The sequence below is a fragment of the Bubalus kerabau genome, chromosome 1, assembly GCF_029407905.1.
Source record: "Bubalus kerabau isolate K-KA32 ecotype Philippines breed swamp buffalo chromosome 1, PCC_UOA_SB_1v2, whole genome shotgun sequence".
In the NCBI taxonomy this organism is placed as follows: Eukaryota; Metazoa; Chordata; class Mammalia; order Artiodactyla; family Bovidae; genus Bubalus; species Bubalus kerabau.
Genome location: NC_073624.1, coordinates 77,976,954 through 77,997,858, shown reverse-complemented (window position 1 = coordinate 77,997,858; position 20,905 = coordinate 77,976,954). Strand labels below are relative to the sequence as shown.

General features: G+C 34.0%; 1 protein-coding gene across 8 annotated transcripts in view; it reads right to left on the bottom strand.

Moving 5' to 3' along the window:
• Positions 1–6,599: 6,599 nt before the first annotated feature.
• The window catches only part of CPSF6 (cleavage and polyadenylation specific factor 6), a 28,661-nt gene continuing 14,355 nt past the window's right edge, over positions 6,600–20,905 (bottom strand). For 2 of the 8 annotated variants that reach the window (XM_055580156.1, XM_055580166.1), the window contains exons 5-11: positions 20,508–20,681; positions 20,268–20,378; positions 19,302–19,806; positions 16,873–16,988; positions 15,928–16,081; positions 13,912–14,104; positions 6,600–7,217 (exon numbers count right to left, since the gene is read on the bottom strand). In XM_055580156.1, coding sequence (XP_055436131.1) covers positions 13,915–14,104; positions 15,928–16,081; positions 16,873–16,988; positions 19,302–19,806; positions 20,268–20,378; positions 20,508–20,681 — 1,250 coding nt within the window. In that variant the 3' untranslated portion in view covers positions 6,600–7,217; positions 13,912–13,914. Of the gene's footprint in view, positions 7,218–13,755; positions 13,832–13,911; positions 14,105–15,927; positions 16,082–16,872; positions 16,989–19,301; positions 19,807–20,267; positions 20,379–20,507; positions 20,682–20,905 lie in introns of all 8 variants that reach the window. The other 6 variants (XM_055580162.1, XM_055580169.1, XM_055580173.1 and 3 more) reach the window with 4 other exon arrangements.

Here is a 20,905-nt window from a genome sequence, read left to right as displayed (position 1 = left end):
TCCCTTTCTTTTCTTTTTCTTTAGGATTGACTGGTTTGATCTCCTTCCAGTCCAAGGAACTCTTCTCTAACACAATTTGAAACATCAACTCTTCCACTCACTAGCCTTTATAGTCCAACTCTCACATCTGGACAGGACTACTGGAAAAACCATAGCTTTGATTATATGGACCTTTATTGGCAAAGTGTTAATTTTTTTAATACATCTCGGCCTGTGTAACTTTCCAAGGAGCAAGGGTCTTTTAATTTCATGGCTGAAGTGACCGTCTGCAAGTGATTCTGGAGCCCAAGAAAACAAAATCTTTCACTGCTTCAATTTTTTCACCCTTTTCCTTGAAGTAATGGTACTGGATGCCATTATCTTAAGTTTTTTAAATGTTGAGCTTTACACCAGCTTTTTCACTCTCCTCTGACACCCCCAAGAGGATCTTGAGTTCCTAACTTTCTGCCATTAAAGTGGTATCAACTGTGTATCTGAGGCAATTGGAATGGTTTTGGTCACTGCTTCCTGCGTATCTGTCCATAGTTCTTCAGATGAGACTCGTCTACCAGACCTAATCCCTTCAATCTATTTGTCACCTCCACTGTATTATGGTAAGGGATTTGAATTTAGGTCATACTTGAATGGCTTATGTGTTTTCTCCTACTTTCTTCAACTTAAGCCTGAATTTTGCTAAGGATCTCATGATCTGAGCCAGTCAGCTCCAGGTCTCATTTTTCCTGATAGTACAGAGCTTCTCCATCTTTAGCTGCAAAGAATATAATCAATCTGATTTCAGTACTACTATTTGATGATGTCCACGTGTAGAGTCGTTTTTTGCATTGTTGGAAGAGTGTGTTTGCCATGACCAGTGTTTTGTGTTGTATACTTTAAAATTTGAAAGATGCTGAATTAGCTCTTATCACTGTACTGTCCTAAGCTTAAGTTAACAGGATAATGTGGTAGACCTAAACTTTCAGGATATTCATTCATTATTTATTGAACATCTACATGCAATTTGTTTATTTATGTAGGCACTTGAGACTTCATATGCCTTACAGTCTTACATACAACAAACGTAACATATTATGCTAATATTATGTATTGTTAGCTAAAAAACACTTTAGAAAAAGCAGAATGAAGTTAGACAGTGGGTTCCATTCAATAGAAAGGTGAAAATAGACCTCATTAAGATGACACTGTCATGCAGATATCCAAAGCATTCCAAGCAAGGAAAATGGCCTAAATGCTGAGGGAACATTTGCTGTTGTTCAGTCATCAAGTCATGTCTGAGTCTTTGCGACCCCATGGACTGCAGCATGCCAGACCTCCCTTTCCCTAACTATTTCCCAGAGTTTGCCCAAGTTCATGTCCATTTAATCAATGATGCCATCCAACAATCTCACCCTTCGTCACCCTGTTCCTTAAGAATTTTAGAGGAACACACCTGGACTGAAAAGGGAGGCCAGGGTACTTCCCTGGTGGTTCAGTGGTTAGGACTCCAAGCTCTCACTACTGAGAGTCCAGGTTCAATCCCTGGCCAGGGAACTAAGACCCTACAAGGCATGTGATGTAGCCGAAAATAATAAATAAAAAGGAGGGCCAGAATGACTGGAATGCAGTGAGCAGGGAGAGAGGTACTGGGAGGTCTAGCCAGAGAGGAACTAGGAGCCAAATCACAGAGGAACATTTTAAGGACTGAAGCTTTACTCTAATAGGAATGGGGAGTCATAGCAGGACTTTGAACAGAGATATGACAGAAACTCTGACAGCTGTACCAAGAACAGACTATAGGGAGGCAGGAGCAGAAAGCATGGAGACCTGTTAGAAATCACTCCAGTGATACAGGCAAAAAATTAAAGTAGTGGGAGTAGTAATCAAGTTGTCAGATTCTAGATATAGTAGACAAAAAGATTTCTTGCTGTACTGGACGTAGGGTGTGAGAAGAGTCAATAATTTCAAAGTATTGGCCCTAAACATTTGAAATGATGCTGATGCTCATTGCTGGTGCTGAGCAGGTGGTGGGGAATGCACAAGGGTAAAAGAATTCAGCCTTGGCATGTTATCTTTGAGATGCCTAGCAGACATTCCAGTAGAGATGTCTAGCTGCCAGTTAAGCCTCCAGTTGGAGAAAAAGGTCTGATTAAAGTCTAGTAAGGTTAAAATCCTTTAAAATTAAACAAATGTTCTCTGAAACTTAGATTTAAAAATAAAGCAGCCTAAAAATCTTTTAGGTTCTAAATCCTAATTTTAGTCAGATATCATCTGCTTTAAAGACCATCAAAATGGCAAAAAAAAAAAAAAAAAAAAACCCAGAACCCCACTATCCAGGAGGGTGGCTTAAAGATAAAATACCAGCAATTTCTGTTATACTGCAGATATATGGATTTATTATTCACACCATACACAACAGTTAACAAATCATAAGTCAAACAAAAAAGACAAACTGCAAAGTCTTATAAAAACTGTGTTTTATTTTCAATACAAGATAAATACCATGCTCGTTACTAGTGCAGTTTAAAGGCCAACAATGGCCATATAGCAAACTGCTGAACAGTCACCTAAATGCTAAAGAAAGAAAAGACAGAAAGTAAACATTAAACACAAAATTGCAATTACAATCATTTTAATAAAATGGAATGAGCTTTTTAATAGAAGCTAATATGGAAGTCTATTTCTCATGGACATCAAAAAGATGTATTTATTTGATCAAATATCACCTTACCTTTTGCACAGAAATTTTATTGTGAAGTCACCATAGAGTCAATAGCTAAAATTTTAAGACTTTCTTTGGCCTTCTGGTATTAGATAAAATTATTTACAAACCGTGGTTCAGTAATTCATGTATACTGGTAATATGATACAATTTTTTGTTAAGGGCTTTCCATTAAAAATTGTAAAACAACTTTGTAAGGCTGTACAAGGCTGTAAACTACTTTGCTAATATATCATGGAATGAAGAGGAAGGATGAATAATAGACCTTTTTTTTAAGGCTAAAGTCATCAATGTTATAGATGCATTCCTTAGAACACATTATGATTTACCCCAAAGGATCTTTTCCCATTAAATACCACCTGAGTACTACAATTTTCAAAGTAAAAAAATAAACATGAATTCACCATTTTAAAATAATTTAACTTACAAATGCTGGGAAGGATTACGCAGTAACAATGAGACGAAAAGAACACATCTTCCAAATGAAATGTTTCCACTAAATGCAGGGTCTGTCCAATTACGAAACTGATGTAAAACATTTACATCTATGGCGGAGTTTTAGGATACTCCCACATGAAAAACTCTCTTAAGTATTTACTGTCTGCAGATATCGTTTCAAGATTTGTGTGACTTCAATTAAACTCTACTTAATATTTTTAAAAACTCCCATTATAAGAGGCTAATTAATATAGCAGGAAGTCTTTAAAACATTAAAATCTATATAAACCTAACCAAGTGTTTATATGTCCCATAAAAAACCATAATAGCTGCACATTCAGAGTGAATACCAACAACCTGAAACTTTAAAGAAATTGGTTAAGACAAACCTAAATCAATCCAAACACAATACAACTGCCTATTGAGTATTTATAAAACTTCATATTACTTCTTTCTGATTCCAAGAAAGAAGAGTATAAGAACTTCCTCCCAGAAGCCTAGACATTTTAAAACACATTTTCTATTTCAGCTTACAATAAATTATTTTAATCCTGAATCTTTTGAAATCTCTAAATCAAAAATCTCACATTACAAACACAAGGAATGCTATATATAAGGCCACATCTTAATAAATTTATAATTTTTGGTTTAGTGTTTATTAAAAAATTAGTCTAAGGCTTCTAAGAGTCAAGTTGCTAAAAAAATAAAACATATACACCAGTGTTTAAACTGAAGGTTAATGTAGAAAACAACACCACAAATACTGTAGAACAGAAAAATAGAATGTTTTGCTACAAAAATCCCACTTAATATATTTCAGCACAAAAAATGTCTAATGTGTACAATGGATAAGCGTGCACTTAAAAGTACATACAACTACAGGAAACATTACAGATGGCCATGGGATGCAAATGAACTTAATGGATAAAATTTAAAAGGCAGTTATATGTAAAACAGCTAGGATCTCAATACTGTGTTCTCAGTAAAGAATTAGAACATAAACTTCCTCTTAAAAAAACAAGCTAATGCTTAAAACACAAAAGTGAGGCCATCTTACAAGATACAGAAAACACAATGATCATTCAGGTATGAAAACCAAAATGTCGAGAGCACTGCAACAGAAAGTCTTGCAGTAGTATCTCATTGTATAAAACAGTTGTATTTAGGTTATTGGCACATTTTAACACATAAAGGAAAGAAAGTCTTTACCATTCCAATAATTTTCCTCTTTCACTATAAAATGTTATACAACATTGATTAAAACCGCCATGTTTATTTTAAGAACGGACCATAAACTAGTAGAAAACAAAGTAATAATCTCCATAGGAGAATTAACTGAAAATAATACCTTAAGCTACAATCCATAAGTTTTTTGTGAACTCCAAATTGTAGTTAACTGCTTAAGAATATTCTAGGTAAATGGGCTAAATTATGATCATTAGCCACTGCAACTTACTCCAAATCTTGCTTATGAAAATCGACAAAACACTCACAAATTTATACTGGAACATCCTTTCCAAAACCTATGTCCTTTAACCAAAAGCACATTCAATTCAAAGGGCTGCTTCAGAAGCAATACCATTTAGGTACTGTATTCATAACTTTACCAGCTAAAAGGAATGTGACTGCATAGCACTAATAAATGCTATGGCTTAAAATTAAACTCAAGTTTTGATTTCATAGCCATTACAGTTATTATTAAAAAGAAATAAAAAAGATCTCTGGGACTCTTTTTTGGTGTCTATGTAAAGATTAATCTCTTTGGATTATTTTTAACATTAAAAAAGTTTTCAGTAACATCAGCCCATTAAAAAAGGGGGGGGGTATGAAGAATAAAACAAAGCTTGCATTTTCACCTTTACTGCTATACATTCATGTATCAGATAAAGACTTTGCAAAAACTGGTCAAATCAAAAGTTATTCCCTTTTGATGACACTTAAAAATAATAGACTAACAGCAAACAAGTATAGAACACTCACACTGTCTGCAACAAAAGTACGTAATGAGATCAACCAAGCGGGGAGAAGAATGATACAGAATGAGCAATTTAAAGGGTTCCACTGATAAAAAAAAATGAAAACATATATGAAGGATTTAATTAGTATAAAACTTCCAGTTTTCATTTCAAGTTCAAGCACAGTTAAGATTTTTATGATTCCATTTTTAAACTTTTCAGAGAAAATTGTATCCTCATGGACATTTACTTACCTTTTAAACTATTAACTAATTCCCTTGTAATATTTATGTCCATACTTCTTCGCATTACGGCATTGTAATATTAAAAAAGCTAAGAAATAATAAAAACCAACAACACCTATACACAAAGCAAGAAAACTGATTTTGATACAACTCTCAAATGTTAAAAAGCCAACTGCATTTTCAACAAGACAGAACACTTAAAAAATCATTTCTGAGAGCAAATAGTTCTGATGAACACCAGTGATTCCATGCATAAACACCCTAATCACAAAATGTTTTAAAATAAAACTGGCAATATTTGGAACAGCTAATTCTATAAGAGCTAGTATGATAGTGGACAACATGAAAGTGAAGAACTGCAGTTCTCTGGAGGGCTTCTAAGGTTGCACGTTATGTTACACCAGGGTGCTTAAACTAGCATTGTCCTAAAATTTAGCTATACTTTAAAAATGTGTATTATCAGAAGATCTCTCAAAGATAATTAGATTTTAAAAACATTAAAAACAAGCTTAAAGGTTTTAACTCAAATTTTTGAAGCAGTGATTCAGAATGACCTTCCTAAACTGACATTCTGCCTATGCTGATTAAGAACACATGCTAGCCAGGTGCTTTTAATGTGGGCTCATATGCAAGGCAGGTTTGGAAAAAACCTTTGATTAACTAGGTAATTTTAGCATGAATTAAACAGACTGCATGAATACACAGAACTCCTTAAACTGTGGAGACAGGTACACCTATAATCTCCCATTACACATACAGGAGAATACAACCCAATGTTAATAAGCCTCACACCCTTCAGAAGTCTATTTTCTGTAACTGGAAAATAAAACTAAGGCTTTCTTTACTCACATTTGTCTGCTGCACGGCTGCCTATATTTACATCGCCCATGGCTTCAAAAATAAACCATAAGCACTATCAATATAAAATAGCAAATAACTGCTGCATCAAATCAGAATTGTCAAAATATTTCTTCAATGCTAGCAGTTTACAATTAAGCGTTTCAGTACATGTGTCTTGTAATTAAGCTGCATTACTGTAGCAAATCACGTGTGGGTTTCTACTAAAATGTTAAAATCACAAAATCTTTGTTGACCCCTAACACAATGACTGGATTGCTATGTCGTGAAATTTCAGTTTTTTACAAGTTTACATACCATTCAGCAAAGTCACAAGCTTAACTAGGTAAAAACAGCTAGAAAAGCAGAATATAGAAATATTAAATATCCAGGTAATCACCTATTCTAATATCAAAATCAAGGGCAAGAGACACTTAATTAGTATGTTTAATTAACTGAACGCAAGATTAGGTTGATGCATATCCAAAAACGCTATTGCAATGTTTTTTTTTTTAACGACAGTATAAATGTCATAGTAACATTATCTTTAGATATTGCTGAACACAAGACTTTCCCTGAGGTGTAAACATCAAATAACTTGAACAGCTTTACACATCAGCCCCATTAAACAGTTTATTACAACACTACATCTATTGTAATCAAAGTGGTGCTGTTTACAGACATTATCATATGAACATTTTTTTAACAAGAACAAACTACTATAAAACAAGCATTTACTTGACGTTTTTTTTTTCCAATTGCTTGCACATTATAATGGCCAAATGTATATAACCAGTAATAAAGTTGCAAAAGCTTTAACTTTTTAAATCACACAGGTTTCCTTCAAATAAAACAGTTAAGCAACATAAAAAATAAAAGTAGAGCTACTGGTTACCATTTATGCAGATTTGCTTTATTCAGATCTATTCCTGTTCATTTATCCATGAATCCTTACAGGTTCAGTTCAATCACAAGAAGCAAACTGCTGGACAAGCGTCATTTTTCCAGAAGACTGTTTTATCTTGGAAGGTGTTCCTCTTCCTTCAGCTGTAATGTGTCAAAATTTATGATGTAGATTTTGCTATTCCCCATAATACACAGAAAAACGCTGGCTTAACTATACATACACAGTCGTGCATCTACGTCACTGTTACGTATTCTAACACAAAATAAGATAACTGAAACAGTAGCTGCCTTTGTGATGGAGAATGCTCCCAATTTATGTGATGATTAAAAGAGACATTCTGATTCCCTTCTTCTTAAGTATTATTGCCTTATAAATTTAATGACTGAAACAAATGAAATTGTAGCAGCTACTGTTTCTGTGAAAATGGAAACATTTGTAAGTCATTTTCTAAAGTATTCATACTACAAAAATGGAAAATGCCTGTATGATTTTAATGTAAATATTTTTCATTCATCCACATAAATTCTATATAACTCATAAACAAATGAGAACTGAATATAAATGCAATAAATTATTTTACAAATTAGTTGTATTTGACAGTATACAGGAACTTCTGCAAATATAAATCAAACGGACCTCCATGTTACAAAACTTGTAAATATAAGCTCAGTATGCACATGTAAATAAATATAATGACATTCACGTACAAATCTTTAGACATATACAAATTTATAACAGTACTGTCACTCTATTTCACCTATATCAAAATATCTAATGTATATAAACTAAGCCAAAACAAGCTAAATGGGAATCTACAAATTTCACTGAAAATTCACAAAAAGGAAAAAAAACACCCAATAAATGAGATAAACTAAAATTTTAGGAATACATAAAAATGCAAACTTCAGGTAGAGGTTCACAAAGGAAACATATTCAATTAATGTGATATTAGTGACCACTGAAACACCAGTTATTTGAAATATAAATTCCAAGAGAGCATGTCAATAATAAGATGATGTAAGAGGCAAAAGGGCACAATGTTTAGTGACAGTCTTCCATAAAATTAAGAAAAATACTTTTTGCTCTACAATTAAGAATAATTAGTATTCTGTCACAACTAACTAGAAATTTTCTTTCATGTCCTTTCCTCCTCAACTAGGGTGTAAGCATATTAAGAGCATCAATACACATATTCACATTGCCTACAGTAAAAACCTAAATTTTACAACTGCAAAGAGAAAAGCAGACACTATAATCCTGTAACTTTTGAACTATTTTTATTTGCCCTTATTTTTCATATAGATGCTTAAGCCTTTTTTAATGCTAACTTTTATTGTACTTTATCTTATGTTGATAAAGCTTTTGGTGGAATTATTTCACAGAAAAAATCTGGAAGATGGCTGGCTTTCACATATCTTTACTACTTTTCAGTACACTTAAACAAACTGGTATTGAAGCATTAAAGAGAGACAAGGCATATATTCTAACCAAAAAAAAATTAATAGGAAATCCACAATTCTTACTGTAAGAGAACGCTATCGCCCTAATTATTCTGTCATACTGAAAGGGTTAATTAAGAAGGAAAAATTAAGTCACAATGAGCAAAACAAAAATACCCAACCCTTCCAAAAACCATATGGCATATTCTGCAATTTTATATCATTCTGAATGGAGAAGTTCTACTACTTTATATGTAAAGAATCCTGTTTGTGAAATTACAACATGTATCTTTAGGATGAACACATTTATTGTTTGCTTTAAAGATAAGACTTTTACTACTAATAAATCTCTAATTTTCACCATACAGACATAAAATCTGGGGGATAATCTGACAGTTTTTATTTCTATTTCTAAACACTTTACATGTATCCATTTGGAAATACAAATTTTACAATCTCAAAAAAAGGCAAAATTGAAGGCAATACAACCCATTTCCAATAACTCAATTCCATATTATAGTCTCAAATTTCTAGGCAGAAATCTACATAAACAAAGATATAAAAAAGAAGCTTAAAAGTAACAAATACATTCAGTGGTCATATTTTCAGAATACCATGCAGTCAAATCTATAATGTCAAAGCTACACAATGTCTTGCTTTAGCTATCAGTTATAGAAGGAAGATCTATGCAAACAGATGTAAAAAAAACTGAGACAGATGGAATCTATGGCTCTTTAATGAGTATATAAAGTGATCACTAAGTTAAAATTTCAATACAGAGAAGCACCTGGATTTTGAGATAAACCCAAGAATGATGGTGTGAGTAGCCTATCCCTTCTCCAGGGGACCTTCCCAATCAAGGAATCAAACAGGGGTCTCCTGCGTTACAGGCAGATTCTTTACCAGCTGAGTTACCAGGGAATCCCAAGATAATTTAAGATCAAGTCAGTATTAACAACTCAAATAATGAATGCTTCTGTTAGAAATTTATCCAAGAAAATGTACTGGTATCAGTTACTTCATCTTTCAAGTAAAAGATTCAAATATATATTAGATATGGATCTTTTACAGGTTTTCACATTAATATACTGAATTTGAAGGATTCTAATTTATTAACTCAGTATAACGAAATTCACTTTTTATCTGAAAATTTCAGAGAGGAATGGAGATGAGGTGGGCAGAAGACAGAGAAGTATCTAAATACAACTCTTTAAAATCAACATCCCTTCTTCATTGACTAGAACATAGTACACAAAATCTTGCTTATGGTAGATATTTACAAAAAAACTTCCTTACTACCAAACCATTTTGTACTTTCATCTTTCCACTTCTAGAGACAGTACTTACCTCATTTTAACTAAAGAATTTTATTACACTATGAAATATAACATGACTGCTGCTCCAGGCAGTCCACTAAATGGCAGAAATAAACTTCACAAAGAAATACTCATCTTTGCTCCAAAATCTGACAAAATGGCCATTTCAAAATAAGCTGTGATTTAGATTTCAGAGAGTTAAAACATGCTACCACCAAGGCATTATATTAGTAAATTTGGATAGCATACATGACACCTTTACTCCTTTTTTGGTTATTAGGCTTCTTTTAAACAATGGTAACTGTTCATTCTAATTAAGTATTTATTCAAAACAATCTCACAAACTAAACCAATGGTAGCAAATTTTACACTGAAATGAAGGTGAGAGATCAAGGTGACTCACATTGGTACTGATTTTTTTTTTTTTTTTTAAAGAAACAGGGAACATTAATTATTTGTAAATAAAACCATATTCTTAAACCACAGTGAGCAAAACACACTACACATACATTCTAGGGATCACTTACTACCTTATTTTCACTGCAATTAACATACCTGTGTAGTCACACAGGTTTTGCTACTTCTACTAAAAGCAAGGAAAATTAAAAGTGAGAGGTAGCATATCCAGATTAAGCAGTTAAAATATATGGGGAAACCATAAACACAGGGATGGGTAACATTAGTGATCTCAGATGACCTAAGAATTGCAGAAATAATTTTTAAATCTCATCACCACCAGTATCATTCATCAGATAATTAGAAGTACTTAATTTTCACCTAAGACTCGAAGTAACACTAACTCTTAAGGAGATAAAACATCTTAACATTTAAAAAGAACATTCGATTCTTTCGGCTTTTTTGGTTTGTTTTTCCCAAATTAATGCAAAGCTAAAAAACTGAGTAAGGAATGTAAAACACCCTAAATCTTATACAATGACAACAAAATCTAAGATCATAATATTTATGATAGGAGAAGAGAAATCATATAGCAAAGGAAAGTATAATTATTTAACCTATACCCCATACATGATGCTTAAAAATCTAATCAAAGGAATGGATAATGATTTGAGAATGCGTCAAGTCATGTGTCGGGGAGAGGAAAAGCATGAATAAAAAGTATTTTTTAAAAATCCTTTCATTACTCTTCAGTATACAAACAAAAGCAGAACCATTAACAGAAATTTGCTGAGCAGGGTTGTTCCCAACAAGTAATAACAGAAACACGAAAGAAAATAACTTTGAAAATAAAATTATTTCTGTAAAAAGCATACAATATTAAAAACACTGAACTACTTTTGTTTTGCTCAGAGTGGTCTGAGAATTGAGGCAGAAATTACAGAATATGAAGCACAATGTATTTACATGCTGAAATTCACAATATTGATATTCTCATTAAAATATTATATATTTGAACTTAGATATTAAATGCTTTTAGAAAAACTAATACATTTTTTAAATGAGAGAATGCAATTAACATTACCAACAGTTCAAACACAAAAAAATTAAGATGGGACAGACATTAACAGCTTGCCAACATCATTAAGTTTCCAGTTAAATTAAGAACTTGTCCTTTTAGCCATTCATCACTTTAATAATAGGTCACATTATTGTTTTATTTGTATACAGACTTAACAGTGACATTCACTTCAGCTTCCAAATTACTCTTATTCCATTTAGTCCATTTAAGGTTTACATGAAAGTTCAAAAGGACTCATATTTTAAAACTTCTAAAAAAGGTCAATAGACCTTATTTTGATGGTGATTAAATGTGAAAATATTTTTATTTGCTTAAGAAAGTTTTTCACTTGGATATATTTAATCCCAATTCCCCCCACCCCATTTATTCCATGTCTACATCAGCAATAAATACTTTTTGGTATATAGCAAAGGTACAATATTCCAGGTTAACAAAATTTTTTGCACTGGAAATGCATATGTAAAATTTTGCTTGGATGAAGGCACATAACAATATTACAACTCAATTCTGATTATAATGTACAAACAAAACATGGGAATTTTGGTATGGTACACATCAGCGATTAAGAAAAAATGCCGACAATATTTAGTTTGCAAGTTAAGAATTCATAGTTAATGTCTGAATGTAATGAAACTCAAACCATGATATAGTTAGGTGTACCCATTACTGGAATGTAATGTTAGTTAATTTAAGGTATTTAAAATTAACAATGGGCTTTTCAGAAAGAGTTTACCTATCTGTCTATGCTAGTTTTAACTAAAACCAGTAAGAAAACCTGTTAATTAACTTTGGATATAAACTGGTTCAGAATGCCCCTTAATGGGCATGTCCAGTCCCGGAGAAGATGGAAAAAGTATGCAAGTTCCATTCTCATGACTTCAGTAACTAGAAGCTTGTTGGTAACTGACAAAGTCTAAGTAAAAATATAACTTGAAGGACCTGTATCTTACTTTAAATGAAATGACTGATGAACATTAAGCATTTCACTAAGGTGGCCATAATTCACCTAAAGCAACTGATGAGCACTGCGAGTTTTTTTTAAGATGGGATTAGGCCCATTCAACTTGGGGAGAGGAGGGGGACTACATCTAAAAAATCTAATGTTTAGTTTTACATGACACAACATTCAATTCTTACATCCAAGAACAGTATCAATTCCAAAAACCTTAGTTTTAAAAGTAAAAAAAATTTTGCCTTATATTAAAATAATGTTTTGAAAATCATATTAAATTCTATAATACAGTACATGGAGAACTATTTTAAAATTACAGTTTGATATATATTCAAGATGCATATTCAAAATGCAAGGAAAAGTATTCAAACTTGCCTTTTCCCTTCAAAAAGCTCTTAAAACTGTAAATAATATGATAACTTATTTGTAAACCACAAAAATAAGACTTACATTGCTTGTTTTCTAAGTAGTATTACTTAAAAAATGATCTCATTTGCTAAAATATATCTACTTTACTTAAAGAAACTGCTATTCTGCCACAGAATTACATACAAGTCTTTGGTTTTGCCCATAACAATCTAAACACTAACAATTACTGAATTTTCAAAAGTATTTACCAATTTTAGTTACGGAAAATAATCATGTAAAGAGTAGTAACCTATAAGGGATTTGTTTTAGTCTAATTTAATTTGGATATGCCACCAACCTATGAAGAAAAAAAATCTGTTTACAGAATAACTTTTGTGTCACATGCACAAGCCTTAAAGTGCCCTCTTCCCACTCTTCACATGAATAAATGCTGTTCACAAATATAAAAATAAAATTACACGTGAAAATGAAGTATAAACAGACAAACTCTTCCCGCTTTATGAAAAATGTACACAATAGTTTTCAAATACAGAAAAAAAAAGACACAATGATTATGGTTTATGAATGAAACATCAAAGAAGATTACTTCAAGGTTATTCTAACCTGAGATGTATGATTTGATACAACTTAAAATTCTCTACATGGAATACTTGAATTCATTTTAACTGAGTAACTTTCTTATCTTCTTTGCAAATCAAAGAATACTGTTTCTTTTCCTTTAAAAACAAAGCCCAGATGGCAGGAAAAGTGTCTTTTCTTAAAAAAAAAAAAAAAGTTTTTCTCAATGCTAACAAACCACCTTCCAACTAGCAACAAGTGTCAGATTGTCTATAAAATTTTTAGGGATAAATAAAGTTAGTTCAAGGAGAGAAACTCTAAATTTATTTTTTGAAGTCCAAGCATATTATAATAAGAATTAACTCATATTTTATACTTTAAATCACATGCAAACTATGTATGTGATTAAGAGAATTCCAATTTTTAGATTTTAGAAGTAGACAATGAGTCCTCTTGATTATTTTCTTGCTTTCTTAGGATCATTAACAGTCTGAAACCTAAAAGCTGTAACTCAAGCAAGCAATATTTAAGGATAAGAGGTCAAAATGTTTACCTGTCATTACTCACCTGTCATTTACCTCAGATGATTCCAGAAGATTAAACTCAGAACAAGTAGTTGGACGATATAAAATGTGGGTATATACTGTATAAACAATAGCCTTGGAGTTATAATTACTATTAATAATAGGTATGCTAAAAACAACAGGAACAAGGAATACCCACCTTCTAACGATGACGATACTCGCGCTCTCGGTCACGCTCTCGATCCCGGTCTCGGTCCCGGTCCCGGTGTCTCTCTCGTTCTCGGCTTCTCTCTCTGTAATAATCATCATGACGATCTCTACTGCGGGATTTATGACGCCGACTCTTTTCTCGTGATCTACTATGATCCCTTTCTCTTGATCGTTCACGTCTTCTAAAAGAAATTACTGGATTAATGCTCTCCATAATTAGCTTTAAAATTTAGTATTTTGATGTTTAAAAATACCCAAGGCAAAAAAGTAACTTACAAATATAGTTTAGACTAAAATATCCTGAACAGACAATAATGATTTATCAACTCAGCAACAAGCATGAACTAGAAATCCCATTTTAAAAAATATTCACCTAAAAATTGGGAACCAGACACACCATGACAATACATCATATCATCTATTATAACCAGAAGCCTAAAAGAGACATGCAATATTTACTGAATGAAAAGCAGAAAGGTAAAGTAGAGAAAATCTCATTGAACTTGTGTTTTAATCAAAAGAATATATAGAAAAGTAGTTTTTTAGAAATAAAATTCATGAAATCACTCAATACACAATGAGACTTAACTACTTAAAATTATCACCCATTACTGTAAACATGTATTTAAGTATCAATCTTACATTTATAACTAGCCAGAATATGGTTCATCGTAAGTGCTACCCTGCTAAGAAACTTTCCGAAGAAATATATACATATGTATGCTTGGAGGATGGTAGTGCTGAGAAGCATGGTGGGAAGCAAAGAAGAAACTTAGTAAACACGACCACTAGAAAAGATTGAGAAATTATTCACACTGTTATTTAATAAAGAGAAATGCTGCATGAACTTCCTTTAGAAACAAACAAAAAACAGGTACGTTAACCAAAGTATGTATCTTAGAAATCCTACTAATCTAAGTTCTAAAATTCACAATTAGGAAATAACTGCCTATTAGTTTAATCCCTATTTTGTATTTCTGCACCAGGCAGCTCAACTTAGCAAACATTATTAAGTGTTAAGCTTGTGATCAAGGTAGAAGTTATTCTGGACTTAAAAAGTTAAAAGACTATGTAAGATACAGTCTTTAGCTATGAAAATTTGTTCAGATTTAAAGATCCTTCAACAGGGTCACAAAATTAATAATTATAAAGTTGGGGACCATGACAAAGACAAGCTCCTTTTCCTAGCTTAATGAAGAGGACTCTACCACCTGGTAAGTATACTAAAGACCTGAAAGTATGTCAAGATTAAGCTTTACCTTTCTAAAATATGTAAAATTTCAATGTTAGCAGTAATGCCAAAAAAAGAATTGCCTAATTTTAAAAAAACCCTAAGAAATAGATCATAAACTCTCTTGTTCAAGAAATACTTATTTAGCACCCATTCTCTACATCATTACCAACACAGTAATCAACAAGACAGGTAAATAAGACCCCTCCCATTTTTCAATGTGTTCTAGTGAAAAGAAATAAGAACAATAAGTAACAATACTTAACAACAATAAGAAAGAACAGATTGCAAGAAGAATTATTAAAGAAATAATCAGAATAACCTGGGAGAAGACCCCCTCCTAGAAAGATTGAATTGAGAAAAGAACAAGGAACAGCTATGTGAAGAGCCAAGGAAAAGGGCTCCCAGTAGAAGAAATACCAAGTGTTAAGACAGAAACAAGAGTTTCAAGAGGAAGAAAAGGGAAACCAGTATTGCTAGAGAATAGTGAGCAAGAGAGGTACATAATGAGGCAAACTGTATCATACTGTTTACAATGTTTACATTTGCATTATTACATTTATTCTAAGAATAAGAATTGTAAGAACAACTGAAAGTCTTTGAGGTGTTTTAAGCAAGCAAACACCTGACATTTATTCAACAACAACAAAATCACATTAGCTGCTAAATAAACAGTAATAAGTAAAATCAAAGTCCTATAGAGTCCCAAACACAATATTTTTCTCTATTTGCAAAGCAGCAATTTTAAATAGACATGAGACAGGAAAGTTTTACCTTGATCCAGAACCATAAGACTTGGATTCAATTCCATGCAGGCAATCTTGCAAAGAGCTAATAAGAACTTTGCAACGATCATCAGCAGATACTTTGGACTGTTTAATTAAAGAAATTGCAGTTACCAATGTCTCAATAGCACTCCCATAATCACCTGTGAGTGGAAAGAGAGGTTTAAGTCAAACAAATGTTGTTTTCAAAAATATCACCTAACCATTTGAGGCAACCATTTTAAAAAAGCAATGCACTTCAAAATGATTATAGACGATGTCTTAATTTTTTCAGTTTCATCATTTTGGGAAAGGCTTTAATGTACATGAAGTTTGTTGTTGTTATAGCTGTATGAAACACGTGATCATTTAGTAAATATAGGAATAAATAAGCTGCCTTGAGGCCCCTAAGCCATTAAATGTCAGGGCTAATACTTAAATTGATACCTAAAATGTTTAAATTAGGGGTATTTCACTACACTGTGACATATAGTTTCCTTCAATGCCTTTTAAATAAAAGATAGATAATGATTGGGAAATATAAAAATAACTACTACCTGTAGATGACCCATCTTCAAAGTTGTACTTAAAAGCTTTAGGTCATGCCTAGACTTCCCTGGTGGTACAGTGAAAAAGAGTCTGCCCGCCAATGCAAGGGACACAGGTTCGATCACTGGTCCAGGAGGATCCTACATGCCTCGGAGCAACTAAACCCACGCGCCACAACTACTGACCCGGGGTGCTGCAACTACCGAAGCCTGTGTGCCTAGAGTTTGTGCTCCGCAGCAAGAGAAGCCACACAATGATAAGCCAGTGCACCGCAACTAGAGTGGCCCCTGCGTGCTGCAACCAGGGAAAGCCTGCCCACGCCAAAACTAAAATCATTTTTTAAAAGTTTTAGGTCATTCCTAATAACATAAATAAGAAATATTAATACAGAAAGAAATATACAAACCAGCACTGGCATCAGACACAGCTCTTGAAATAGCACTGCTTGAGATTGCCCTATTTCTATTCATGATTTCTTCAAACTCAGCTTCACTCAATGGCGTTCTTGCGGTATCCATTTCCCTATAAAATCAAAATAAACCTTAAATCATACTCAAAATTCTAAATTAGTCATAACAGTGTAATGCAATTCAAATAACTGCTTTTGACAAGTGCCTCAGAGCTAACAGTTATTTTCTCATATTGAAATATGCTATTTTTCATACAGAGCAGGTGTATGCAAAATCCCCTTGTACAATTATTATCTTTCAGCTGAAATAAAGTAGCAACTTAAAAACCCTATCTTTCTGGAGGTCAGAAATGCTATATCTACATAACTGCAATAAAATATTTTTACAGTCATACAAAACCATGTAAAAAATTGTTTTGATGTCTGTCTATATATGTATGTATATCTAAGTAAAACATGCTGACTGCAAAAAATACAACCCTACACAAGCCAGGGCCAAAATCTGGTTTCATTTATATTTGGATCCTTTAGGCGCAGAGCCCAACTCACAACAGAAGAATAATAAATGTCTAACTAATAAAATTTCAGGAGGGACAAGATCTTAGACCTATCTTGTATGCCCCACTGAATCCCCAGGATATCTGGCAAATCAAAGACCCTCAGTACCTACAAATATTTACTGAAAAAAAAGTAACAAAATCCCGAGATTTTCTAAAGCTGCTGGACAACTTAAAAAATTGTGACTACGTGTGTAGTACAGAAAAGGTAAACATTTTGCCATCTTAGTTATTAGTTACTAGTTAGGATGCTGAATCAAGGCAAGCAGAAGCAGTTCATTCAGATGAGATGAGGAAGAGCTAATACAACCTTCTGCATGTTTATAAGGTATTACTGTTATTCTCAAAACTTTATAAGCAGTCTAACCAAATTACAAGTTTTCCAACATCCATGTATGATTTCAGATAAATTCTGTGACTCATACCCATCCTATTTCTTTAAAAAAAAAGTCAGTTTTCTCCCACTTCCAATTAAAAATTACTCAATAATAACCAAGTATATATACACAAATATTTTTAGAAAAACTGGTACTACAGACATTCTATTATGTTAGAAAAAAGACATGCGATTCAAACTAAACTTATCAAACCAAGCCACCTAACCCACCCCCACACAATGAACACTTAACAGATAGTTGCTCGCTGGAATTAAGTTGAATAGAAGAAAAATTGTGCTACCTTCCTAGATATAACATTTCTCAAAATAAAACGAAATATTTCAGGCACTCAAAAAGACACAACGTCTATGGATAGATAACTGTCAGAAGACTTTATCTACAACATCAAATTTATTTCCCTGGCCCTGTACACTTGAATGAAATTAGGCAGATGCTCAAATCCATCCCTGCAGGACACTGTCAGACAAACTGAAATACAGAGTAATTCAACGATAACAGTAAAAGAATATAAAATCAAGAAACTGAGGGGGACAAATTCAAGTAGTTTTTAAAGATTAACACAGCTCTCCAGATTACGATTTGAGCATGGATAGCTTTAAAAGTCGGAGAAGGCAATGGCACCCAACTCCAGTACTCTTGCCTGGAAAATCCCATGGATGGAGGAGCCTGGTAGGCTGCAGTCCATGGGGTCGCAAAGAGTCAGATATGACTGAGCAACTTCACTTTCACTTTTCACTTTCATGCATTGGAGAAGGAAATGGCAACCCACTCCAGTGTTCTTGCCTGGAGAATCCCAGGGGCGGGGGAGCCTGGTGGGCTGCTGTCTGTGGGGTCGCATAGAGTCGAACACTACTGAAGCGACTTAGCAGCAGCAGCAGCTTTAAAAGTACTTTAGTTTCCATGCAGCTTTTCTCTAAAGATTGCCATTAACTATTTTAATTCCCATAAAGCCTGTGTTTTACAAGTCTTTGTCTACCCAAAGATGTTTATAAATTATTTAATGTCCCCACTTTAATTAAAAGTTAGTAATTTTGCTATACAGGACTCTTGATAAGCATGAGATACTATCCAATAAACTGACCTAATTTCTAAAACAATGAAGAAACTTTAGCTTTCTATGTAATGTCATCAATGGTAGATGAATGATATTGACGTTAAAATTTTAAAAGTAGCTTGAGGCTCCCATTAGCTTGCTTCGGTATCTTTATCAACCTCTTTTATGTTAAAAATGACAGAAATAATGTGACTTGCCCTAAAATCACAAGCCTGTGGAAGTGGTAGAGCTGGATTATTCCCAACCCTGTTAAGTATGTTTTTCACCGTATCATACTGCTTCTTGTAAGAAAAAACATACACAACATTATATATCGGGAAAGCTCCTAATTTTTTAAAACTTCACAGACAAGAGAGAAAAATAGCTTTTGCAGATCAAATATACCAAGTCTACTTTTACAGACGCATACTAACTTACCTCCCAGGAGGCCCATAGTCACCCCTATCATATGGCGGAGGCCGGCCATATGGATCTGTTGGTGGTGGGCCTCGGCTATCTGATGTAGGCATGCCGCTGTTAGTTGGTGGAGGAAAGAAAGCTGGGTTCACATGTGGAGCTGGCGGTGGGGCCCCTGGAGGTGGTCCAGGAAGATGCGGAGGAGGAGCGAGTGTAAGGGGTGGCCCAAGAGGGCCAGGTGGGCGAGGTGGAAAGGGGCCTGGAGGTGGAGGTGGTCCCTGTTGTGGAGGTGGTGGACCAGGAGGGGGGCCGTAGCCTGGAACTGGAGGTGGAGGACCAGGAGGAAGCGGACCCAATGGAGGCTGCCCAAAAGGCTGTCCAGGAAAAAGAACTGGTGGTGGAGGGCGATCTCCCCGATTAGGAGGCCCAGCTAAAGGAGGAGGCAGAACCTGACCAGGAGGTGGAGGACCTGGCGGACCGGGTGGGCCTGGAGGACCTAAGGGTGGGCGTGGTGGAGTCTGTCCAGCTACAGAATAAAGGGGGGAGAGAGAGAGAGAGAAAGAGAGAAAAAAAAAAAAAAACACTTCAATAAGGTGTTTTAATCTTCATGCCACAATTATACTTTTAAAGCATAACTCATAGACCAAGACTCTTTCTCTTTAAATGAAACCCATATGGTAAATGCTACACTAACAAGTTACAAGGATGAAGTATATCCTTACACATTTAACTAGCTCAATTTAATGCTTAAGAAAAACTACTGAAACAAAAACTTTAACAGATTACAATGCTTAGAGATAGTTTCCATCTTTCAGCATACACACACTTCTTACAGTGAAATCACCCACCTTATAGTCTACTCTGATGTCAAGCTAGAAAGTGAAACAAGGAAAAATGGTCTTGAAAGGATTTTTTAAGAGGTAAGAAAATAAGACGGATGTAAATATTCTATATATAAGTCAAGCAAGTTTGGAGAAAAATAAAGACCTTTTAGGCCAAAAATGGGTAATTCCTCTATGCTGTGCCCCATATGCCATGGAATCCTAGTTTCCAGGAACAAAGGCCGAGTTCCTTTAACAAGATGCTTGATCAAATTTCCTGGATTCCAAAAATAGCATAACAAGGAGAGTAAGTCACATTAATAATGCATTACTTGAAAAAGAGAGAAAAGGAAAAGAGGTATTAGGTAGACACATTTTATCCATGGCAATTTAAGAAAAATTTTACCTGGAAAAGGTGGAGGTGGCCCTCCTGGTCCTGCTGGCCCAGGAAATCTGTCCCCACCAGGAACAGCCCCTGGAAAACGGCCCCGTCCTCTACCACCTTGTGGAAATGCTGCACGTGAACTGCCTCCCGGAGGACCAGCTTTACCTTCCCCAGACATTTGTCCTGATTGTGTAGCTGCAAATATCCAAATACTCATAAATAGCATTTATTAAAATAGTTCTCTGATATGTAACCACTGTTAGATACTAGAAACAACTCTAAATCAAAGTTTATGAATACTGCTTACTAACTTCCAGATGCCTTGGGCCTGTCCAAACTACATGAGAAGTACCCAGTTAGGAAAACCTTCACATCTATTTAAATTCTTTTGAAGTCTCAAAGATCTACGCTTAAATGTA